The following is a 26,674-nucleotide window of genomic DNA, read 5'->3' as shown; positions in this document are numbered from 1 at the left end:
CCTGATTTCTTTCTTAGCTTGTTTATCATTTGAGTAGAGGAAGGCTACTGATTTGTTTGAGTTAATGTTACATCCAGCCACTTTGCTGGTTGTTTATCAGCTGTAGGAGTTCTCTGCTGGAATTGTTCACATCACTTAAACATACTATCTTATCATCTGCAAATAGTAATATTTTGACTTCTTCCTTTTCAATTTGTATCCCTTTGACCCCTTTGTGTTGTCTAACTGTTCTGGCTAGGACATCAAGTACTATATTGAATAGGTAGGGAGAGAGTGGGCAGTCTTGTTTAGTCCCTGATTTTAGTGGGATTGCTTCATGTTTCTCTCCATTCATTTTGATGTCCACTACTGGTTTTCTGTATATTGCTTTTACTGTGTTTTGTTATGGGCCTTGAATTCCTGATCTTTCCAAGAGTTTTATTATTAAAGGGTTTGCAATTTTGTCAAATGCTTTCTCAGCTTCTAATGAAACAATCATGTGTTTTTTTCCCTTTGAGTTTGTTTATATAGTGAATTTAATAGATGGATTTCAGTATATTGAACCTTCGTGTATCCCTGGGATGAAGCCTACTTGATCATGGTAAATGATCATTTTGATGTGTTCTTGGATTTGATTTGAGAGAATTTTATTGAGTATTTTTGCATTAGTATTCATGAGGGAAGTTCGTCTAAAGTTTTTCTTTGTAAGGCCTTTTTGTTGTTTAGGTATAATCGTAATTGTGGCTTCAAAGAACAAATTGGGTAGTGTTCCTGCTATTTCTGTTTTGTAGAATAGTTTGAAGAGTTTTGGTATTAGGTCTTCTTTGAAGGTCTGATAGAATTCTGCACTAAACCCTGGACTCTTTTTGATTTGGAGACTGTTAAGGATTGCTTTTATTTCTTTAGGAGTTATGGGTTTATTTAGATGGTTTATCTGTTCCTGATTTAACTTTGGTACCTGCTATTTGTCTAGAAAATTGTCCATTTCCTCCAGATTTTCCAGTTTTGTTGGATATAGGCTTTTGTAGTAGGGTCTGATGATTTTTTTAATTTCCTCAGATTCTGTTGTTATGTCTCCCTTTTCATTTCATTTCTGATTGTGTTAATTTGGATACACTTTTGTGCCCTCTGGTTAATCTGGCTAAGGGTTTATCTATCTTGTTGATTTTCTCAAAGAACCAGCTCCTGGATTTGTTGATTCTTTATATAGTCCTTTTTGTTTCTATTTCGTTGATTTCAGCCCTGAGTTTGATTATTTCCTGTCTTTTACTCCTCTTGGTTGTATTTGCTTCTTTTTGTTATAGAGCTTTTAGGTGTGCTGTCAAGCTGCTAATGTATGCTCTCTCCTGTTTCTTTTTGGAGGCACTCAGAGCTATGAGTTTTCCTCTTAACACTTCTTTCATTGCGTCCCATAAGTTTGGGTATGTTGTGCCTTCATTTTCATTAAATTCTAAAAAGTCTTTAATTTCTTTCTTTCTTTCTTGACCAAGTTATCATTGGCTAGGTCATTGTTCAGCTTCCATATGTATGTGAGCTTTCTGTTGTTTTTGTGGTTATTGAAGACCTTAATCCATGGTGATCTGGTTAGAATGCACGGGATTATTTAAATCTTCTTGTATCTCTTGAGGTCTGTTTTGTGATTGATTATATGGTCAACTTTGGAGAAGGAACCATGGAACACCAATGAAGGAGTTAGAGAAAGGACTGAAGGAGCTGAAAGGGTTTGCAACCCCATAGGAAGAATAACAATGTCAACCAACCAGACTCCCCCCTACCTGGAGCTCCTGGGAACTAAACCTCCAACCAAAGAGTACGCATGGAGAGACCCATGGCTCCAGCTGTATATGTAACAGAGGATGGCATTGTCTGACATCAATCAGAGGAGAAGCCCTTGGTCCTGTGAAGGCTCGTTTCCCCTATATAGGGGAATGCAGGGTGTTGAGGTGGAAGTGGGTGGGTGGTAGTAGGAACATCTTCACAAAGCAGGTGATAGAGGAGAGGGGACAAGGAATAACATTTGAAATCTAAATACATAAAATATCCAATAGAAAATAAATAAATAATATTTTTAAAGTTCTGTTCTTCTAAACAACCCTGACTAATACAGCTTTTGGTAGTAGAAGTGGTTCTAAAACAACAGAAGTATAAAAATAAATATTTTAAGAATATTGAATAGGCTTTTCAATTTGCCAACACATACAGTTACTGAAGCCTTTCCTAGAAAGTCTATATTGTCAAAAAAATTATACACATAAGGTGTCAAATACATTTAATTATCCTGATTCACTAATTGTAAAAGGCAGTAGATTTGGTGATGGTACATAAAATTTGTGATGATTTGTGGAAAAGTAAGGAAAATGATGGTGTTGGTCAGTTTTTCCTAGCATCTGGGTAAATTGACAAAGAACATGAGTGAACTCTGGTAAAATTAACCAACTGATAGCATTTCAGAATATGGTAAAGGGTAACAGTAAACTCACTGAGAAAAATGACCATCTCCAGATTTATATAAACAGCATAAATGTTCCTAAGTGTGCCCTGGAAGAGAATCTTCTCACCAGCAGCCACAGAGCTCAAGTTGTAGAAAATCAAATCGAAGCCATTATTACAAGGTTGACTGAATTTCAGTGAAACTTCAGATCCCAGCCTCAGAAGGTATTGGCTGTTAAAGTCATGGCACTAACAAAAAGATGTCAAAGGTTTTCAGCAGATGTCCTACTGAAAGGGAGCTGGATTCGACAGATATACCTTGGCTTAGTGTTGATAGAGGACTTTTAAGGCTTAGGGAAATTGCAACACCAAAGTAGGTATGTATAAAACTTAATCCTCCACACAGGGAAGACTGAGAAGATAAACCCTTCACCGATGATATAGGATGCAGAAGGGTGAGAGGAGTGCCAGCACATCTGGGGGCTTTGCTCTCATCCCTCTCCTGTGCCACACTTGAGGGTTGGAAACGCTGTACAGGCCCTTTGGCACTGCCTAATCAATCATGGTGCTTCCCGGCATAAAATAAATAAGGATCCCACTGCAGTTTTTGTTTGTTCTGTATAAACTGAAAACTTCTGAAAGAAATGGAAGGTTCATTTCTGTTGGTTCATGGTCAAAGGGAATCTTAGTCTGGGAATCAATTTCCAGACTTGAGGCAGTTTGCAGATCCAGAACCCCTTGAATGAAGAGACCAAGGTCATGCTAAGGAAGGACCTTGATAAATACCACATAGTTTTACTGTTAGCTTTTCTTCAGTCCTTTCCATGAGGGACTTATGACCTTTTACAAGGGTCACCATACACTGCCAGAGAGGGAGCAATCAAACTTTTTGAGGTCTATTGGGTACTTGTTCCGAATTACTAATGATTCTGTGAGCCGCAAAAAACACTGTGGTCCTCCAGGTAAAGTGTGGGCTTCTGTTGGTCAGGTGATGAATGGAGGTTTGGCGGAAGTCTGACTCACATAGGCCCAGTGGGTTCCCAAATTCATCCTGTGGTATTTCCTCAGTCCTGGAATATATATTTTGAAGTTGACATAATTTTATTGATTCTATGACCTCTGGAGTGAGGACCATTATGATTGGAAGGGCTAAATGGAAGCCTTTAGGATTACCTCTCCCAGAGAAAGTAATGACTCAAAACCAGTATCATGTCTTTGGAGAAACTACAGAAATTAGTGCTAATTTCCAGGACTTGAAGGAATCAGATGTGTCATTCCAACTACATCTCCATTTAATTCTTTTATCTGAGCAGTGCAGAAGGCCAATGGACCATGGAGAATGACAGTTGTCTATTGCAGCCTCAACCAAGTGGTGACTCCAAAGCTAGAAATCGTACAAGATGCCATTATTGACTTAAGCAAATGAACACAACTCATGGTACATGGTATGCACTATTGATTAGCAAATGCTCTCTTTTTTGGGTTGCTGTCCATAAGAACCATCAGAAGAAGTTTGCTTTCAGTTGGCAAGGCCAGCAATATACTTTTATGGTTTTACTTCAATGATCTATTAACTCTCCAGTCACATTTTATGACTTAGTTTGAAGGGAACTACCTTGATTGTCTGTATCTTCTATCAAATATCCTACTAGCTGTGAGCTTGTGATATACTGCATTGAAGGCATTATGCTGATTGCATCGAGTGGGCAGGAGGTAGCAGCTTGGACGGGTAGGGATGGTGTACGCAAAAATCAAGGGCTTTCCACTCAGTGACATCCTCAGGAGTCCAGTGGTGTGGGATATTCAGAGGTATTCACCCCAAAGCAAAAAATACGTCGTTGTGTCTGGCCCTTCCCACCACCAAGAAAGAAGCACAGTGTTGAGTGGGCCTATTTGAATTCTGGAGACAGTGCATTCCTCACTTAGCTGTGTTACTCTGGCCCATACATCGAGTGACTTGGGAAGCCGCTAGCTTTGTGTTGGGTCTGGGACAGAAGAAGGCCCTTCAACAGGTACAGGGTGCCGTGTAGGTTCTTCTATCACTCGGACCATATTATCTCGCAGATCCAATGGTAGTTGGGGTGCCAGTGACAAATAGGAATGCTGTTCTGAGCCTTTGTCAGGTCCCTAATAGGCGAATCAAACAAGAGATCTTTGGGATTTTTAGAGCAAGGATCCACCATCATTTGTAGACAACTTTTTTTTTTTTGAGAGACAGCTCTTGGCCTATGATTAGGCCCTAGTGGAAACAGTGGGCCACTAAGTTTCCATGTGACATAAGCTGACCATCATGGTGTGGGTATTATCTGACCCACTGAGTCACAAAGTAGGAGGAGCACTGAAGCAATCTATTAGCAAATGCAAGTGGTATTCTGTGGTCAGCCCAAGTCATTCTTAAAGGCACAAGCAACTTACATAAATTTTCCCAATTGCCTATGGTTTCTGTTCCTGCTACAATGTCATCTCCTCCCAAGCATGTACCTATAACCTGATGGGGTGTGCCCTATGATTGGTTGATCAAGGAAGAGAAGAGAAGGGCCTGGTTTACTGATGGTTCTGTATATTATGCAGGCATCACCCAGAAGTGGACAGCTACAGCATTACAATCATTTTCTAGGACAACCTTAAAAGATATGGTGAAGTAAAGTCTTTATAGTGGGCAGAACTTCAGGTCACATACATGGTAACATAATTTTTTTGGATGGAGAAGTGGTCAGATGTGATATTGTTTACTGATTCATAGGCTGTAGCCAATAAAGTTGTTGGATGGTCAAGGACTTCAAAAGATTGATTAAATGACTAAAACATTGGTAAAAAAGTCATGTGGGACAGAGTTAGATGAATGCATCTCCAAGTGGGGCACCATGTGGCATATTTATGTTCCATGTAAATCATATCAAAAGATGACTTGAAGAGATCAATAATCAGGTAGATGGGATGTATCGTTTTGTTGATAGTTAGCATTTCCCCAGCACTCTTTGTCACTGCTCAATGGACCCATGAACAAAGTGGCCATAGTGGCAGAGATTGAAGCTATTCATGGGCTCAACAACATGTACTTCCATTCGCCAAGGCTGACCTGGCTACAGTTAATGCTGAATGACAGTTCTGAAAACAGCAGAGACCAATACTGGGCCTAAGATTTGGTGCCATTCCCTAGGATGACCAGCTAGCAACATGGTGGCAGGTTGACCACATTGGACCTCTTCCTCCATGGAAGGGACAGTGCTTGGCCCTTACTAGAGTGGATACTTATTCTTAGGTCATGAACTTGCTGTTCCTGTATGTAATGCTTCTGCCAAAACCCATCATTTATCCACTCACAGAATACTTATTTGACCATCATGGCATTCCACACAGCATTGCTTCTGACTGAAGAACTTGCTTCACAGCCAGAGACATGTGACAGTGTAGCCGTGGTCATAGAATTCACTGTTCTTACATTGTTCCTACCATCCTGAAGCATCTGGCCTGATAGAAAAACGGAATGGCCTTTTGAAGACACAACTATAGTGTTCATTAGGTAACAGCAGTCTAAATAGCTGGGCAGGGCTTTCCAGAAGGTGGAATATGCTTTGATTCATCATCCAATATATGGTACTGATTTCCCCTAGTCAAGACCCCACAGGTCCAGGAATCAAAGGATAGAAAAGAAAATAGTGCCACCCACTATCACCTAGTGACCCATTAGGAAAATTTTTGCTTCCTGTTCTCATGGCCTTAAGTTCTGCTGGCCTAGTTTTGATTCCAGAGTGGAGAGCACCCCTGCCAGGAGACACAATGAGCATTCAATGGAACTGGAATCTCAAACTTCCCATGGCCTTCTGATATCTCTAAGCCAACAGGCTAAGAAAAGAATAACATTGTTAGGAGGGGTGACGGATCCAGATTGCCATGGGAAAATTGATTTGATTCCCCACAATGGAGGCAAGAAAATTTATGTCTGAAGCACAGAAGATCCTTTTAGTGTATTTCTTGGTGCTACTATGTCCTGTGATTAAGGTCAATGAGAAACTTCAATGGCCTAATCCGGGAAGGATAACTAAATGCAGAGACCCACAGGGATGAAGGAATTGGTCGCTCTTCCAGGACAAGAGCCAAGACCTACTGAGATTCTTGCTGAAGTGAGCTGTAGAGTGGGTAGTAGAGGCAAGTGGTTATAGACACTGGCTAAGGCCACAGGACCACGTGGAGAAATGAGAATTATAATTGGCATTAGTGTTTTTGCCCTAATTTTTTTTAGAAATCTGTTGGTACAGATATTTGTGTTTTATTTATTCAATGACTTTATCATGTAATGTAACATCAGTTAAGAGAATAATACCAGTGAATATTATGTTTAAGTTTGAGATACTAAAAGAAGCCAACTTAAATGTTTGTGGTTGGGTGTAGTATAGCTATGTCAGGCTATTATGACCTGGTTAAATATGCGTTTGCAATTGTATATGGCATAGTTACCTCAGAGGTAAGTATGATGTGATCATTGTTTTCATTTGGAAATTCACCATGACATAAGGAGAAATGATTATGTGTCAGGTCGACAAGGGGTAGACTCGTGGTGTCTATTCTTGGTAGTTAATTTGACTACATTTGGAATTAACTAAAACCTAAGCCACTGTGCCTTGTGAGGGATTTTTTTCCTAATTAAATCAGAGATGACCTGCCTTTAATATGGGCCACACTTCTGCTGTCAGTCTATATAATGTTCATGGAATAAGGAAGCCTCTGTTCTTTGACTGCTTGCTCTTATATCCAGCCTCATGGACTGAACAACTATTACAACTATTGGAAGTGTGTGTGTGTGTGTGTGTGTGTGTGTGTGTGTGTGTGTGTGTGTCTGTGTGTGTGTCTGTGTCTGTTTTCATTCTATAAGTTCTGTTCCTCTAGAGAACCCTAACTAACACAGCACTCTTAGAAAATCTGGATTCTAGTTTGTCAAAACATGTAACTTTGTCACCAGTGGGGGTTTCTGGGGACAGAGACACATTTCCACACTGTCACATTCAATTGCCTGATGAGTCCCCCTAATCCTTTAGGGGTTTTAGTTCTGGGTAAAATGAGATTCATGACATTAAGGCCAAAAATTTTTTTTTGAAGACTAGCCAGTATGAAACAGAGCTGGAGGTTTTATTAAAGATATATAAATTTAAGTATGAGGGTACTCAGAAAGACACAGCCAAGTGTAGGTTAGAGGCCTCCCAAGGGAGGCTCTCAATTTTTTTATTAGACACATATACCTTCTTACTGCTGTCCAACCTAAATAGTTGCTAAGAAACCTTTACCAATTTCTTCTCTTTTTTATTAAGTGAGACTATAGGGTAGTCTCAAAGATGCCCTGGATGGAATTTAAAATCTGTTAAGCAAAAACAAGTGCTTTGTAAGATCACATAGTTTAATATATGTCCTTTCCCTTAAATGGAGTTCCTTATAAAAATGCTCTTAAGATTATGTGTCTGTCGGCTGGAAGGGAGAGAGGCTATGCACAATTGTTGACTGTGTTTGAACTATTGCAGCTTTGCTGTACACAGGCTCTACTGAGACACCAGTATGAGGATCGTTTCTTCCTTCCCGTCCTTATAGTTTCCCTGCTTTTATGTCCTGCCTCACCTTGAGCCACCTGATTGTCACAATGCATAATAACTGCTAGAGCCAAGCACACTGAGGGACACTGGTGTTCTAGAGCTGCTCACCCGTGGCCCTAGGGGTGTTAGATATGCTCTCTGTGACTGAAACAGCAAGTACAACAAGTACCCTGTCATCCGCACCATGGATTTATGGGAACTCACTTATACATCACATTGCCAAACATGAAATTAGTAAGAAGTCAAGGGAAGCAAAGTCTGGAGCCATACTGATCATCACATATTGGTCACCACATAGGGAACTTGCCCGTGGAATCATGGGATCATAGTTATGGACATGAGTCTGAAGTCCCTGTACACCTGTTGCATGCTATTCCTTACCAAGTTTCTTAGTGTTCTCTAGAGGAAAAGAACCAATAGAATGGATAAGTATTCAGGGGGTTTTATTAGACTGTCTTATGTAATACAATCTGGTTAGTCTGACATTGTCCACCTTCATGCTGGAGAGGCTGAGAACCTCAGTTAATGGGGCTGAAAGTATCATCAGTCCCAGGTGGGTGACAGTGGCCTTCAGGATTCCTGGACAGCTCCTGGTCTTCAGTTCAGGTTAGAAAGGTGAAAAGGCTGGATTGTAATATCCGTGCGGGGGCAGTGGTGGTGACAGGGTAGAAGAACTGACGGTAAGGTGTCAGTAGGCCTAATGAACTTGCCAGAATGACAGGAAGGCAACATGAAGACAACCAGGGACAAGGCAAAGGTTTGTGTTCTGAGACTTCCTTTCTTCTACCTACTACCTAAAGACAATCCCCACATTTAGTGTTTATCTCCACACCCTAATCAACCTGATCAAGAAAGTCCTGGAGGCTTACCTGGGGCTCACTTCTTAGTTGATTCTATGGCCAATCAAGATGACAACCAGCATTAACCAACAAGCCAGAGAGCCATGTCAGGAATGTGCTGAGAAGGTATCCTGATGTAGAGATGGGGCTCCCTTCATGCAGTGTCATTGTTGGCTAAATATTCTTTATTCTTTGGATTGAGTCCCCATTGGCCTATTGCAAAATAGTAATGTAGCATGTCCTTCTTTGGGGGATATCAGGAGGATGGAGTGCAGTAGCATTCAGAAAGCTCACTCTTTCTTTCATGCAGTTTCAACCACTCTGCCTGTGTTGGCCACCATCGCAGGAGTTGCTAAAACAATTTCTGAAACTATCTCATGGTTTATGTACACAATAATCTTGCTTTTATATAACAGGCATGTCCTAGATTCTTCTCCTATTGCTGTGATAAACCACTCTGGCATAGACATCTTAAAGGAGAAATTTTTTCTGGCTTCCAGCCTAACATGTTTGGGAAGTGAAGGCAGTAGGAACTGAAAGCAGATGATGACAGTGCATCCTCAGTCAGGAAGCAGAGAGTTATGAGTGCATGCCCTGCTCAGCTCTTTCTCTGCTCCTATAATTCAGGTTCCAGTGACATCCACAGGGTGTGGGTCTCCCTAGCAGTTAATACCCAGTGGCCCACCTCCCAGGTAATTCTAGATTCTGGGAACTCGACAGCTAACACTGACCATCACCAGGTATGAGAGTGAGGAATACAGTACTTGATGACCTCATAGCCCTTAGCCCAAAGCATTGTCCATCCCTTACCATAGCCTGTCTTAGTTACTGTTTCCATTTCTGTGGCCAAACACTGGGACCCAAACAACAACAACAACAAAGTTGTGAAGAAACAGTTTATTTGACATGATTCCACAATGTATTCCATCATTGAAAGAAATCAGGACAGGAACTCAAGCATTAGAAATCTAGAGGATCCCTATGGCTCCCTCAGCCTGCTTTCTTATAGAACCTAGGACCACAAGCCCAGGGATGGCACCACCCACAGTGGACTGGATCTTTCCCCAATCAATCCCTAATTAAGAAAATACCCTATAGCTGGATCTTATGGAGGCATTTCCTCAGTTGAGGTACCCTGCTTTCAGATGACTCTAGCCTGTGTCAAGTCGACATAAAGCTAACCACAACAGAACCCCTGGTTCTCAAGGACTCTGGGTGGGGTCCATCTTTGCTTCTAGATGGCCACTTCACTTTTGACTTCCTGGCTTGGAGAGAATGGACTGGGGCACTTATAATTCTATGGCATGCTGGCAAGTCTTATATCAACTTCACGAGTTATAGTCATTTTGGAAGAGAAAATCTCAGTTCAGAAAATGCCCTCCCAATTATTGGCCAGTGTAATGCATTTTTTTAACTGATGATTGTCGTGGGAGTATTCAGCTCACTGCAGATGGTGCCACCCCTGGACTGGGGTCCTGGGTACTATAAGAAATCAGGCTGAGCAAAGCGATGGCCTCTACCCTGCCCTTGTTCCCCTCAGTGATAAACTTATACGCTGTAAAGTGAAATGAAATGAACCACTTACTTCCTGTGCTGACTAGTGTTATGTCAACTTGACACACGAACTAGAGTTATCTGAAAGGAAGAAACTTTAATTGAGAGAAATGCCTCCATACCATCCAGCTGTAATTACTTATTGATGGAGGATGGCCCAGCCCATTTTGGGTGGTGTCATCCCTGGGCTCGTAGCCCTGAGTTCTGTAAGAAAGCAGGCTGAGCAAGCCATAGGGAGCAAGCCAGTAAGCATCATCCTTCTTTGGCTTCTGCATCAGCTCCTGCCTCCAGGATCCTGCCCTGTTTCAATTGATGAACAGTGCTGTGGAGGTATTAGCCGAAAAAACCTTTCCTCCCCAACTTGCTATTTGCTCCTGGCATTTCTTGAAGCAATAGAAATCCTAACTATGGAAGACACTTCCCAAGTTACTTTTGGTCATGGCAATTTATCACACCAATGGGAACTAAGGCACTCAGACAGGGAAGCATGGGAGTGCTGTTGTCAGAGAGAGAATCATCAGTATGATTCTAACAAAGCAATTGCAGGTGAGGGAGAGCCCATTGTCCCAGAGCCCTCCACTGGCTGGGGTATGGTGACTGTGTGAAGGAGATAAGCAGGCTCCATGGTGCCTTCTGGCACTGGGCATAGGAAACCATGCAGGTTTATCTCCCCAGGCAGTAAGCTGTGCTAATTGCTTTGGAAGTGAGGCCCTTTCCTGGGCAGCAGCATATGCCACATGAATTGTCTAAAGCAAAGATAAAAAGGCACCCTACTCTTCCTTTATTGATGTTTAATAATATGACAGGGCTGTCGATAATTCCCACAAACTATTTATTTTAATTTAGAAAAAGCATGGGGACTGGCCAACTTCTGTCCACAATTGTTGAGCAGTTCCCAGACTGGCAATTTAGAATCTTCTATTCCACTATAGTTGGGCTCCTGAGGACCCTTGGAGGATTGTGGGTCAGTGAAATTAATCATGTTTGTATTCACTTAAAGCAACCTGGCCATTGAAGAGCAGGGTGTTATTTTCCAATGTGTATTATAAAGCTGCAAATCAGGTGTGTGTGTGTGTGTGTGTGTGTGTGTGTGTGTGTGTGTGCGTGCGCGCACGCGCGCACGTTAATGTTTGTATCTTCCTTCCTTACTCTCCTTTTAAGACAAGGTCTCTTACTAAAACCTGTAGCTCACCAAGTAACTAGACTATCTGGCCAGTGACTTCCTGCCAGTCTCCTGTCTCAGCTTCCCCTGTATTCTAACTGAACTCAGGCCCTCATGTTTGTGAGGCAAGTACATTAAGAACTAGGTCGCCTCCATAGCTGCCAACTTTGTGGATTTCCTTTATAAACTTTAAATCTTGATAGTAATCATCCACAACTCATCCTGACTTTTCCTCCATTTGTGTAAGATTTGGAAACTTTTATAGAACTCTAAATTAAGCTGCCGTGTGCGGAAGAATACCTGTAGCCATGGCATGGTTGTGAGATCAGCTAGAGAACATGGAACCAGGCTGGCAGCATCCTAAATCAGGAAACTGATGGTTGGACTTCGCAGAACTTCCGTCTATAGAACCTTAGCTCACTGCAAATTAGTTCTTCCTTTGAACATCCTCAGCAGAGTGCTGAATGGGTCCTAGATACGTCACTCTGGCAGCTTATGGACAAGCGCTCTTGAGGGGCCCCTGTAGGTGTTAGGCAGGGAAGAATGTCTCACAAAGATAGTGAAAACCCCATTCAGATTGACTGCATTAACATGGATCAAACTTTGAGGAGTCTAATGCCAGGCAGCTCATTGTCAACATTCTGGAAAAAACAACAATACACTTGGAAAAAGGTTTTCAGGCAACCATAGGTCCAATTCTATGTGTAAATAAAGCTTACAGTGTGACTGTGTAAAAACCCCTTTACAAAGAACATGTGATTATGAAAGTGAATCCTATAGCTAAAAGAACCTAGTGTGGTCTCTGACTAATGGCATAGAAGTCAGCATGCCATAAAGTGCTTGTGACATCTTGTCTAAAATTGGATAATGGTTTAGGAGTAGAAGAGTCTTGAATGATCATTCCAGAAAATGAGGGTGCGGTCTATTCCTTCTGACAACAAAAGGTCACCGGGTTGCTGACCATGACCAACCACTCTTAGCTTTCTGGGTGGAATGCTAGCATTTGATTTTATCTCCTCCATTGAGGAGGGGTCACTGTGTGATTAATATTCCTGGTCCTCTTAGTACTTTCTGTTAGTACAAAGCCCTTGTGCCCTCTTCCCACCCTGTTTTTCTTAGTGACAGCAGCTGTTGCACTGTGACACGAGGGTCACTTCCTATCATGAGCGGAACACAACCTTTCAGAGATTCTGAAATGAAAACAGTCTCACATTGCTTTCTTGTACCATACATGGCTCTCTGTTGAGTCACTCACTAGCCAAGTGCCTCTGAGGATTAAGAGGAAAGAGAAGGCTGAGGAAGAAAAATCTCTTAAAGGAGGGGCAGGATGCTGATAGGATGGGACAGAAATTCTTCCTGTAGCCCTGAGCATGATAGACTTTCCTCTATCCACTACCCAGGCAGTTGCCATGGCCATTCAATAGATAGCAAGACTGAGGTCTCTAGATACATCAAGGACAAGAGCTTCTAGTTGAGTGGTTTTCTGTTTTGGGGCCGTCAGAGGCTGAACCTCAGTTATGCTAATACACACAGTGGTAATACTGTGATGGCATTTAATATTACCACTTCTGAATTTTACCATGAACACACTGAGTGGAAAAGAATTCTGGTAAGGAGTAGGGAATACAGAATATTGAGCCTGGTACCTTTGCTGGTTTTCAGACAGCACGCTTGGGATACACATGGTTAGCATTGGTCTTCACCACTCTGTGCCATGATACCAAAGCAGTGGCTGTCACTGTTGGGAAGGGGTGCTAACTCAGTAATGTGCTTGTCTTATACAAGCATGAGGACCTGAGTTCAATCCCTCCAAATCCATGTTTAAAAGGCTGGTGTGCTGGCACACGTTTAGAATACTAGTGTTAAGGAGGTGGAAACCGGTGAATCCCTATGCAGGTCAGTTAGCCTCGTCTACTCGGCAAGTTCCAGGCTAATTAGAGATGTCTCAAAAGCCAAAATGGGCACCACTTGAGAAATGAGGGCTGAAATTGTATTTTGGCTTTCACATGTATGTGCACGCATGCACACACATGCACACACACACACACACACACACACACATCTATGCATATATACATGCATACAAACCCTCAACAAAAGGAGAAGGAGCACAAGGGGGACATTGAGGGCCATGTTATCATGGGGCCACTTTTCCAAGGTATCATCTTGGCTGTAAGCATCTTTGTGACTGCTGTGGTCCACAAAGATCCTCTCGCTATAGAATCTCACATTTAACTAAACCAGAGTAATGAAAGGAGCATGTGTACTGGCTTATTTATCTGAAAAGGTTGGGCATGTCTGTACTAAGTGGTCAAGCCCCTGTTGTCATGTCCCCGTCTTTTCCCCTCCACCATGAACTTCTCTTTTTGGCTGTTTGCTTCATCCAGATGAGTATTATTCCTGCAATGGCCAAGTGGCTGGTAGAACCCAGGTTTCCTCCTTGACTTCTCAGCAGCCTTACTGGGTGACAGCCCTCTCCTGTATTACAGTAAAAGTCCTGGGTCTATTCCCTTGAGTGACAGTGAGTGGTGCTCATAAATGAACCCATTTCTTGGTCTGGGAAGCTGCACTGGTCAGTTTAACATTCAGCTGGAGACAACTTAGAACCATCTGGGAGAGGAGTCTTACTGAAGGATCAACTATATCAGACTGGCGTGTGGGCATATCTGTGTGGGATTGTCTTGATTGTTAACTGACAGAGGAAGACCAGCCCACTGTGAGTAGCATTATTCACTAGGCAGAGGTTCCTATGCAGTGTAAGATAGGAGAAAGCAGATAAACAAACAAGAAGGAAGCTCATGACTGTGGATGTGATGTGAGTAGCTGCTTGAGTTCCTGCCTGGGATTCCCCTCAGTGGTAGATTATAACCTGGAATTGTAAGATGAAGAAACCCTTTCTCCATCCAGTTGCTCTGTGTTAGGATATTTTAGAACACCAACAGAAATGAAACTAGGACATAAAATGAGAAAGTGGTCTCATTTAAACCATATATAATGTACTGGTATAAGAGAGGATATTAACCCAAAGGCTCAGAAAACCCAAGATACAATTCATAAACCACGTGAAGCTCAAGGAGAAGGAAGACCAAAGTGTGGATGCTTTAGATCCTCTTAGAAGGGGAAACAAAAATACTCACAGGAGGGAGTATGGTGACAACATGTGGAGCAAAGACTGAAGGAAAGGCCATCCAGAGACTGCCCCACCTAGGGGATCCATCCCATATACAGACACCAAACCCAGACACTATTGCCAATGCCAAGAAGCACATGCTGACAGGAGCCTGATATAGCTGTCTCTTCATAGGCTTTGCCGGAGCATGACAAATACAGAGGTAGACGCTTGAAGCCAACCATTGAACAGAGTGGGGTCCCCAATGGAGGAGTTAAAGAAAGGACTGAGGTAGCTGAAGGGGTTTGCAACACCTTAAGAAGAACAACATCAACCAACCAGATCACCCAGAGTTCCCAGGGACTAAACCACCATCCCAAGAGATGGACCTATGGCTCCATTCACATATGTAGCAGAGGATGGGCTTGTTGGGCATCAATGGGAGGAGAGGGAGGCCCTTGGTCCTGTCAAGGCTTGATGCCCCAGTGTAGGGGAATGTCAGAGCAGGGAGGTGTGAGGGAATGGGTGGGTGAGGGAACACCCTCATAGAAGCAGGGAATGGGTGGGGTGGGATAGTGGGTTTCTGGAGGGGAAACTGAGAAAGGGAATAACTTTTAAAATGTAATAAAAAATCCAATAAAAAAAAGAGTCAGAAGAAAGTAAAAGGGGCTTGGGTCCCTCTCTGTATTATTAAGAGGTCTTTTGGGGGAACAGAGCCAATAGAAGAAACAGGAATTTGTTGGATTGGTTTAAGGGATAAAATCTGAGCAATCTACCAATAGCTGCTTCACACTGCAGAAGCTGAGAGCCAAGTAAAATACTCATCCCATGAGGTACCGTGGCAGTCCCACCACATCTCTGGAGACTTGGGGGAGCCGTGAAGAGCTATTGGCCTTCAGTCCAGTTGAGAAGCCTGGGAAGCTTGGTGAACTGGGAGAGGAGCTGAGAAGGCAAGCAGGGAGGAAACAACGCTTTCCCTCAGACCTCCTTTTACCCGGGCTGTCACCAGAAGTCGCCACTCACATTTTAGGTGGCTCTTCCTACTTCAAATAACTGATCAAGAAAATCCCTCACGGGTATGCCCAGCAGCTTATCTCTCAATGGCTTCCTCATCCAGTCAACTTGACCCCAGGGTTGACCATCATGCTACAATAGGCTTACACTCATGATTCGTCATTGGAAGGATGAGCCAAGATGGTGACTCTGACTCTTGTATTTTCTAGTTAGCACTGATCCATCAAACCCTCTGTAGTGATGGCAGTGTTCTTCAAAGTCAGTTTTTCATGACTGACGATGAAGTAGTCTCTAGCCACAAGGGGGTAATGAGCACTTGAAAATGTGACTTGAGCTATAGAGGAGCAGGGATTTTAATGGTGGGTAATTTTAATTTAGCTCAAATGTCAGTAGCTGTAGGTCACCCATGGCTACCAAAGAGGGTAGAATAGCAATCAGTGGACATACATCCTGGGCTATAATTTCCTGAAAGGCACCTCTGTGTACAGAGGTGGGCTGACCATTAAATGCAGCTATAGGCACAGTGAGTGATCTGTTTTATGTTAAGGGTAGGAAAGAAAGGTATAGTGTGGAATGAGGAAGAAAAGAAACAAAGAGAATCCTGTATCTATGGTGCTATTTGGAAGCTCTCTCCAAGAAAATATTCTGTTACCTAATATATGAATCATATTTATAACAGGAAAAAAGTTAAACAAAACTAACTGACCTTGTTACAAAGAACACTGAGACCACCTCTGTGCTCTGTTTGTTCCATTTGACTCTCTCCATGTCCAACAATAAAAGCAGCCCTTGCCCGAAGCAGCATGTGACACACAGCTGCCCATGGATCGCACGAAGAACAAAATGGTAACCAACTGTGCAGGAGAACCCGCTGTGTCTGAGCACTGAGACACATGTGATAGCTATGACACCAGGTGGACTTGGAAACCAAGCCTAACCATACCACTACAGCCCAGGGCCCAGTTAGAGACCAACTTCTTGGTACAAAGTTCAGGGATGTAGCATAGTGGCAGAGCGCTTGCCTAGCATGTGCAAGCCTGGGCTCCATCCTCAGCACAGATCTCCAAAACAAATAAGTCCAGTCCAGACTCAAGCATGCTGTGTGACACATGGTTTCTCGTGTGTCATGCTTCCTCGAAGGATTTCATAGTTACTCTCTTATAAGCCTGAGGCTGGACTTCTGGGCAGAACGAGAATAAACTGAAGGGACTCTGGGCTGCTACCAAGGCGGTTGCTTTCCTTTCTGACCACTCCTTGAAGTTCTTCTGGGTTTCTAGCCTTCTCCACTTTGCCATGAGTACAGCTTTGTAATGAGATCTGTGTGATTCTTGCACTTCAGACATTTCTGAGCTCCTGCCATGTGATAAACCCAGAAGACAGAGTCCTGCTTATCTCGAAGAACTAAACAGTTTTGAGTGGCAGTAGACTTTAACTAGATAATTGCTTATCAAGGGTGCTGAACACATTCTAGATCTGAGTAGCAACCTGAGGTTGGAAACTGTGCTGCTTAACAGAGACCCTGGAGGAAAGATGCTTACTATATTGTTCCTCTGGCTTGGTGCTTTCTCATACAACCCAGGGCCACTTGCCTAGGAGTGGTACCATCCACAATGGGCTTGGCTCAACTTGATACACACTTGTGATACCTGGAAAGAGGAAATCTCAATTGAGAAAATGCCTCCATTTAAGTGGCCTGTGGACATGTAGAGTCTAGGGGGTATTCTTGATTAATAGTTGGTGCTATAGGGTCCAGCCCACTGTGGGGGGGTGCCACCCCTAGGCAGGTGGTCCAGGATTGTGAGTAAGCATCTAAATAAGTCATAGGAACAACACAGTAAGAAGCCTTCCTCCAGAATACCTGCTTCAGGACCCTGCCTTGAGCTCCTGCCCTGCCTTCTTTCTTTGACCTGGGAGTGGTAAGATGAAATAAATTCCCAGAGTTGTGTTCTGGTCAGAGAAGCATATTAGGACACAAAGGAGGCCCTGTGGACTGCTCTGAGAAGCAAATGGCCTGAAGAAGCCTCCTAAGATAAGAAAGGATGACATCAATACTGACCCCTCCCCCCAATCCCCGAAGCAGTTGGGAGTATAACAGAGAAACCTGGGAATGAGCTGATAGGAGGTTCCGTGAAGAAGGGACACTTACAAAGTTCTAACGGATTTTTCTGCATTCTTGTTTCAGCACTTCAGGGAGCATTTGGACAAACTTTTTGCCAAAGGGATTGGAATGCTCGATATTGCGCTGAACGAGGCCTTCAATGTACTGAGCGATGTAAGTACATCCTTTATCTACTTTCCTCAGGCTCAGCACTCGACTGGGTTTGGAGAAAGTTGAGGTCAGGATTATCTTCTGTCCTGGGGTGCTCCGAGAGCAACAGGCACAAACTAGGATGCCATTACATCTAGATCAGGGTGTTACCTCTGCAGAACAAGACTGTTGTCATTGTATGTGAGCAAATGGAGGGTCAGGGTGGTGGGTCCCTCAGCAATGCCCAGCTGGAGGGTCAGGGTGGTGGGTCCCTCTGCAATGCACAGCTGTATGGTCAGGGTGATGGGTTCCTCTGCAATGCAATGCACATCTGGAGGGTCAGGGTGGTGGGTCCCTCAGCAGTGTACAAATGGAGGGTCAAGGTGGTGGGTCCTCTGCAATACATAGCTGGTATGTGGAAAGTAATTAATCTCGATCCCAGGCTTGGGTTTTCCATGATTCTGCTTTGCTACTCTGAAATCCCAGCCTAGATTTGGGTTTTTCATACATAGCCACACTGGCTCTTGAATCAAGGGTTGTCAAAACACAGAGTTTCTTCTATCAATGACATGCATGGACACAAAGCCATTTTGGGCTTACAACCCAGTAGGGTGTAAACTGTGCACAGGGGCAGACAGCTATACAACCATAACTTTAGCAGCTGGGCAATGGAAGGAGATGAATCAGATGTTCAAGGTCATCTTCAGCTACTTAGTGAATTCAATGCCAATCTTTGCTCTAGGAGTCCTCTCTTTTTCCCCCTTTGATCCTCTGTCTGTCTATCCCCTGCTCTCTGTTTTCTCTGTTTCTCTCTGCCTCTCTACCTCTCTGTCTCTGTCTCTGTCTCTGTCTGTCTCTCTCTCTCTTGCTCTCTATCTCTCTCTCTCTGTCACACACACACACACACACACACACACACACACACACACACACACACACACACACACACACACGGGGGGGGCAGAATTCTCTGTTAATAGCATGTTAATAACTTAGAAACCACTGACTTGGGCAGAGGGCAAGCTGCCCCTTCACATTGGTTTGGAACCAGACAGGTGACTTCTTAGAGCTTGGAGCTCTCAATCTGTGAATTCCCGAGTTTATTGGTCTCTTTCAGAAGTAATACTGAAAAGACTTGTCATGATTTAGAAAGGCCGTCTTTTTATCTCAAGAACTACTCTGAGCTGCCAGTGTTCACTGGAAGTCTTTCCCGTGGCTTCCTTGCTTTCCCGTGGCTTCCTTGCTTTCCCGTGGCTTCCTTGCTTTCCCGTTGTGGTGGCAGAGGGGGCTGAGTTAGGGGACTGTTTTGTACTTGGGTTTGTAGCTCCAGGTTGGCTGAACAGGGAACCTGTTTATGGTTGTGAATAATGGATCCTCAGCCTCAATCATGTTTTCTCACCTAGGAAGGTAGACGTGTGGCATTTCCAGAAGATACATACAGAAATCCCTATTCATCCTACACAGGGCATGTTCAACTCAGAGAAAGCAGTCCACCCAGGTCCAACTTGCTAAATAATTGTTTATTAGTGTTACTAATAACTACACACATGGCTCAAGGCAGGCATGCTACCAAGAAGTCCCATTCCCACATGGGTTACAGCTCAAGAGAATTATGTCCCCTGTGAGATCCCATCACCTTTCCCAGACTTGGCTGTCCGTGCATTGTCTTGCTTCTTCTGTTGTTAGGGCTACAGACCAATTTAGTCTGTGGGTCAGTGAAGCAGCAGATGGTAAGTCCCACAGGGAGGAGATTGAAGTACATGCCTAATAAAAAGAGAGGTACCCAGGCAAGAGTAAGACACACTGCTCAGAATCTAAATGACATCATTTTTTATCTCCAGGATGTACGAGATAGGATTACAGTTGATAAGATAGAGCAAGAACTGTAAAAGAAGCTAGGGTATTTACTTAAAATAAAGTCAAAGTTTATGGTCTTGTTTGCGATATTTCCAGAAAGTATAGGATAAGAGTAAAGCCATACTTGACTTTCCTATTGACTTGGGCCTTAGGCATGGTTCATGGCTATTTCATTAGCCTTATTAGAAAATGTTTTTAGATAAAGTCCATAGTATCTCACGGTCAGCACCTTCATGGTGAATCTCATCAACTGTGTGAGAATTCTTGATTGTCAGCAAGTGAGAAGCTTTACCTAGACTTTAGTCCTGGGGCTCCTTCTTCCACATTCTATAACGCCCAGCCTTTCTATCCTGTCTCAAAGCAGCGCTTACTTCCACTCTGAGGCTTGGCCTCACCTCTTGCATGGCCTTTCATTCATCCTCTTTCCTTTTTTCTTTGCCTGTAGCATGTTTGTTTGTTTGTTATTCTTCTTCTTTGTCCCCTCTATTCATCAGTTTTGTTTTCAAATGTTCCTGAGCCAGTGTTATGACAAATGCTGATGGGCCAAGATCTTCAACATAGGGTTGTGCACAAGTTGGAAATCCACCTTGATTCTGGATATTTGCAATGCACTCATATATGTAACTTTCACTTCATTTCAAAACTTAAATACAGTTTTGCAAGAAGGTCCCCAACACTTGTAAAAATGAAGGGCTAGGAGAAGTCATATAAGGTAGTGGCATTTCAAAAATGTATTTATTTCAGTACTCAAACTGTCAGGTTCAGGAATACTTCACATCACACACTTAATATTAGCATCTTGTAATCTGGGTCCACTAAGCATATGTTTGGGCATAGTGCCCTTTGTACCCTCCAAAATATTGTGTCTACACTACCAGAGATCACTAAGATCTAGAGAAACATCAGTGTGGATGGCTTTTCTGCACCTCGAATTCTTGTTAATATTTTATTTTTTAAAATCAAGTATGTATGTTTATATGATTGTGTATTTGTAGAGGCCAGAGTACAACTTGTAGGAGTCAGTTCTCTCCTTCCATCACGTGGGTTCCCAGGATTGAACTCCATTAGACTTGGAAGTAAATACCTTTTACCCACTGAGCCACCTCATTGCCTTCTAGTTTTTTAACAGTGAAATTTTTTACCTATCGATATGCCTGATCTTTACCTGTTGAAACCCTATGGAGTGTCAACAGTCAGACCCCACATGGACTGCTTATCAATCGCAGAGAGCAGGAAACAGCCCTAATGAAAGCTGCCAAGAATCATGCTGGAAAGTAGCTAGCAGTTGGCCCCGTATTCCTCTGAGTGCACATTCATCTTACAGAGAGACATTTCCACCCCATCTCTCCCCATTGGGCTTTCTAAACAGCTAAATTCTTAGACAAACACAGAGATGCTTAATCTTCCATGAAAATGAGGCTTTATCTATTTTCCACTTCATCAGTGTAGCCTTTAAGTGATAAAATTCTCTTCCTGTGCGTTATGTCTGCCCCTGCAAGCCTGAGCTGTACACACACACACACACACACACACACACACACACACACACACACACACACACACACACACGATTCCCATGCACATGCTCACTGAGATTGTGACAGGCTGGAGCTTAGAATGGCTCAGAGGTTGCAATAATTAAATAGAATTTATTCTGTCTTGCAATTACCAACATTTCAGTTTTGGTATTTGCTCAGATGACTTAAAGGCTCATGGCCATTGAGACTCATGGCTTTGAAAGAGCATTCAAATAAACTTCTAAGCCCTCTCCAGTTCTTGATCTCCACTCCATTCATTAGACTCCACAAAGAACACAGAGCCAGTTTGCTACAGTAGTTAACATGTACCTTGTCATGTGACAACTGCAATTATCTTTTTTGGCGATGAACGTGATCTTTGCAGTGATTACCTTTAAAATTTTTTTCTTAGCCAATTAAATAAAATTCAGTGACATTTCAAAGACTGTTAATCACAACCAAATGCTCTAAATGTCAGGATGCATTGAAAGTTTCACTGCTAACTGATGAATCAGGGAGCTAATTGTAGTTCATCATCAGGTCTGTGTCATTATTATTATTATGGAAAACACTTTCATCACTCTCCCTATTCAATAAAAAAAGTTCTAGACAAATATGAAGAGAAGAGATATTACTCATCAAAGCATTTGAATTTAATTGCATTCCTCAAAATCCTCTAAGTCCACATTGCTTCAGAGGATATACAAGGGGCCCTGACTGAGAGGAAAGCATGGTCTTTGTTAATAAATAGCTCCTAGGGGTCCTGACTTTTAATCCACAGTACTCAGATACCTTTATTTCCTTCCCTTTCTTTCGCTTTGTTGGGAATGTTTCTTCTAGGATGCTTTTGAAGGAGTTCCCGGAATAGCTGCAGTCCCTGCTCTCTGAAGTCTCTGTGTCCTACAGCAGGCATGGCTTTTATTCTGAGGTTTGCTGTGGGCTTTTCAAGAGAAGTATGTGGGAGGTAGCCTCCCCACCTATCATCTCAACAAATAACGTCTCCGGAAGGCCAGGCTTGAAGGCTGTACTTTTTTACTTACATAAAGAAGAAAGACATAACCCTGAGAGAATCTCAGTGGTGTTTCATTGAAGACTAGGTAGTTTATTTATTCACACTTAGGAGGCTGAAAAGAACCCATTTGGTTGAGCAATGGTGAGAGCTGGTTGGCAGAAAATGGCATTGGAGCAGAGTGAGTGCAAGACTGGGAGGCCATGTCTTAGATCAGGAAGCCAGAGACACCGAAGGCCACACTCACTCATCTTACTTGGTTTCTCAAGGACTGTCTTCATCTTGTTGTATTATTGTTATTTACTTTCTATCTGATCACAGCCCCCTCCATCCTCTCTTCTTAGCCCCGCCCTTACAAATTTCTTCCCCCGTTGCTCCCTCCTTTCCACCTTGGCGGCATCTGTTCTCTGTCATCATCTCGATCTCATCTGAAGACAGCGGTCTTGGTGATTGGTGATCTTGGGACCACCCACTTGGCTCTGCCTCTCACTGATCGATACCACTTCTTTACATAACTACACTAAAAGTCACGCCCCTAACACAGGGACAATTGGAGAACATTCTTAGACCAGAACAGTCACCATCTGCTTAGGAACTCACTCCCCTATCATTACTGAAAAGCTATAGAGTGCAGACTGTGCTAAATGTAGGTGATATGGCCACTCTGTCCATGGTCACATGCCAGCTGTTAGTCAGAAGTCTTTTCTCCGTGGGCGACTTATTACCTCTCTGGGCCTCAGCCTTCTTTGGTTCATGCTATTACCCCGGTATACAATGAACATTTAATCTCTGAACAACTACGTAAGGATGTTGTTATTACCATGTTACAAATGGAAAACTGCCTGGTTAGGAAAGAGGACATCTCAGGAACACATCTGGTTCTGCAGTAGAATTGAAGACTTTCTACTGTGTTACGATTTCCCATATGCAGGTGGTTGGCTTTCTCTGTCTTCCTAATAAGGCCTCAGAGTAATTCCATCTGTCCATCCATCTGTCTGTCCATCTGTCTATCCACCCACACATACACACATATGTTTATGGTAAACATATCAGACTTGTAAACAAATAAAGACTAGACATCATTGCCTTCTATGTGAATGTCTTATTTGTTCCCTGGGCCACTATGGACCAGACAGAAAGGCTAGGAGTATTCTTCACGCTCACCCAGTGGTTCGGTCAAGACAGATAGCACATCCTCTGCTGAGGTACCCTTCCTTCCCTAGGCAAGTGCTAGGGAAGAACTTTTCCACTGAGCTACAATTCAGCCTCCATTTCTTCCCACCCCACCCCCTAAGACAGATTTGTTTTTCTTGTTGCTTTTTGTTGTTATTGAGACAAAATCCTTAAAAAAAATTTTTTGCATTCTTAGTGAAGTTTTCCCTGAAAATAGTGTGTAAAACTTTCCACATCCTGTTTCCCTTCTCTTTTTTCTCTTTCTAGAATTACCATCATCAGGGTCATAGTATAATTTTCTATGTACTTTCAAAGAGAATATAAAATTAACTGAAGGAAGTGATTTGGGTATGTTTCATCCCCAGGAACACTCATGCTTGTGAGAAAATGAATAAGCTGGAGACAGTGGTGGAGGGAGTGTTCGCTCCTGAAGGTTAAAGACGTATTATATACATCAGTGCCTCAGCTTTGCTGTGTAATTGTGGGAGTTTAAGGACTTGGTATTACCTTGACTTGAATTATTAATAGCATTCATTACAAATTTTTTTCACCTCCACTTCACAAGAAGGATATATTACCCTGGTAATTATGTCTACTCATTTGCAGATCTTACTCAGGAAGACTGGTAGCTTTGTGTGTGGTACTGAGATCAAACTCAGGGCCTCAGACATGGAAGGTAGGAAGTGATCTGCCACCGCGAGACATCTCACACTATCACTCCCATCATGTGACATTTGTCTGTCTGTTTTGAGAACAGAGAGTCAATCTGAAATCCAGGCTTACCTGGAATCTTAGACCAAAATGACCTTGAACTTGCATCAATTTTCCTGTCCTTCTGTCTCCCAACTGCTGGTATTTCAAGCATATACTCCATCCCTGGCTACGAATAGGAGCTTTTAAAACACGTAGAGTAGGATCTGCACACTAGCAAGTACAGCGTGGGATTTCCAGCACATCACACATACTAACACACTTACAAAGCCTTTGTGCTAAAACACGTATTTTCAATTCATTTTTCAAAAAGAGTACTTAACCTTGGAATGGTCCTTATCATTTCCCTAACTTGATTCTTGTCTAATGCCCATTTTGATTTCAAACATATGAAACATTCTATACCCATTCAGCTCCCTCAGATCAGCCTCCCTCTGATTTTGAAAGAGACGTTGCCTCTCTCATAGCCCACTGCCCTCTGTTATGTTCTAAGAAGTCCTGGCCGAGTCTGCAGTGGCTTGTTTTCTGCAGTGAGGGTAGTATTTTGGGGCCGAAAAACTTAGGTAGACCGCAAGAGTGTTTTAGAATTCTCCTCCTTGGTCTGCAGCTAGTTGCAGTTTGTCATTCTCAGAGCACAAAGGTGACCCATGTGGAGAGTTAGTCCTGTGGTTGCCTTGGCGGTAAGCAATTAACTCTTGGATTTTGAGAGCTTCCCTAAGCTCAGGACCATATGCCATGGAAGTCTTGTGGCTACACAGATTCTGTGATGTGTGCTTTATTTTAAACATCTCTTCCCACAGTTCAACCACACCGGACAAGGAAGCATTTGCAGCCAGGCCATTATGCTCATAACCGATGGGGCAGTGGACACCTACGACACCATCTTTGCAAAGTACAATTGGCCAGAGCGAAAGGTGAGTTGATACGGACACCATCTATGCAGTAGCGTCCATGCAGGCCTTAATGCAACCTCCAGATCATCCACAGATAAGTATCCATGTCGGCTTAATCTCATAATAACCTATGGTTTCTCAGCCTGTGTTTGTGGGTTGACCAAAATCAAATACTATGGCTTTTGTAGATTTTGAAATGAAACTGTTTTTGGAGAGAATGAAGGAGCCCGTGAAGATACGTTTAGTGAGTTGTGTGAGAAGATTCATTGTGAAGTACCTCCTCTTGTTGGGCAGTATTTCCCTTTAATTGTTTGCCTTGATGCCAGAGCTACCCAGTGGGCCCTGAATCTGTAAAACAGGTTGGCTACTGTGGCCTTGAAGCCATCTCCTCAAATATGCTTCCTTCCGTCGGACTTTCCGTGACTCACTCTACCTCTTCTCTCTGTTCCTGGGCACTTGTCAAAGCTGGGTCCTCTGTTGTAATTACTTCTTAGTTTCCAAGTAGAACCAATAAATTACTTTTTTAACCTTTTGAACCCATACATTAGGGCATCCATGACTGACATCAATATTTTGGAGGGACCTAATGGTGAGGTTCCTCAAAGCTAGTCAGTTTGGATTCCCTGAGGAAAGGTTTAAAAATATGGATACTTGGACCCTATTCCACACCCAAATCTCTGGGAGTGTGTACCTGTTTTTAAACAATTTCCACTAATGGGTACATGACAATGAGTTGACAATTCGGAGTCACTGAGCCACTTATGTGATAGGATTTCAGCAGGGAACAAAGTCAGGCAGAGCAGGTGCCCTGGGTCTCTTCTTGGTCCCTGTGTTATCTTGGCTGCTTGTATAGGAACATGAGACAGCCCGGGCCATGTTCACCTTCCTTTCTCTGTTTTGTATGTTTAGTTTATAGGACATGAACTAACAAAGGACATTTATCAAAAAGAAACAGAGGGCAGCCATACTTTTTGCCACACCCAGGGAGCATACTTATTGTGGGGCCACAAGAGGAAAAGTCGTTTCACCTTACTGTTGTCATTCTTGACCTGTACAGGTCTCTAATCCATGTAAGATCTTACTTCCTACCTAACCAGTAAATCTAGTGATGAAAGCTGCATGTTTTCTGTGCAGCGTAGTCCACAAAGAGATTGCCTGGTACCTAACCGTGGGCATAGCCACCACCTCTGAAACTAGAAGGAAACTGGCAGTGCTTGGTTTACAGGGAGCATCTAGGACACTTGTATGGCACATGTAAGGATAGCCAGAAGTAAGTGTGACCCATGGGAGGCAAGGAGTTTAGAGCCTAACCCTCAAATGAGATGTAAGCTCCCTCTTGTACTTAACACAAATCTTAGATGCTAGAATCTAACACCTAAATTGGGCGGTGTCTTTTCAGGACAGACAAGAGGTTCTATTCACTCCTAATGAGTATATACGATGTGAAGAGAGGTGAAGGGTGGACGTCCCTCTGCCCTCGTAGGACCCAGTACAGTAAGAGTTTGAAGAAACAGTCTTGTAGGGATGGGACTTAGCAGTTGAGAGTACCAGCTGAAAGGCCAGCAATAAAAGGTGAGAACAGGGTCCTAGATATTTT

General features: G+C 43.0%; 1 protein-coding gene across 1 annotated transcript in view; it reads left to right on the top strand.

Moving 5' to 3' along the window:
* Cacna2d3 (calcium voltage-gated channel auxiliary subunit alpha2delta 3) overlaps positions 1-26,674 on the top strand; it is an 804,703-nt gene that overhangs the window by 408,307 nt on the left and 369,722 nt on the right. Inside the window, exons 10-11 of the mRNA XM_032919383.1 lie at positions 17,852-17,941; positions 24,985-25,098. Of these exons, the coding sequence (XP_032775274.1) occupies positions 17,852-17,941; positions 24,985-25,098 (204 nt within the window). The remainder of the gene's footprint in view (positions 1-17,851; positions 17,942-24,984; positions 25,099-26,674) is intronic.

This window comes from Rattus rattus, chromosome 13 (assembly GCF_011064425.1).
Source record: "Rattus rattus isolate New Zealand chromosome 13, Rrattus_CSIRO_v1, whole genome shotgun sequence".
In the NCBI taxonomy this organism is placed as follows: Eukaryota; Metazoa; Chordata; class Mammalia; order Rodentia; family Muridae; genus Rattus; species Rattus rattus.
The sequence above is the reverse complement of the archived record's forward strand: the minus strand, read 5'-3'. Positions and strand labels throughout refer to the sequence as shown.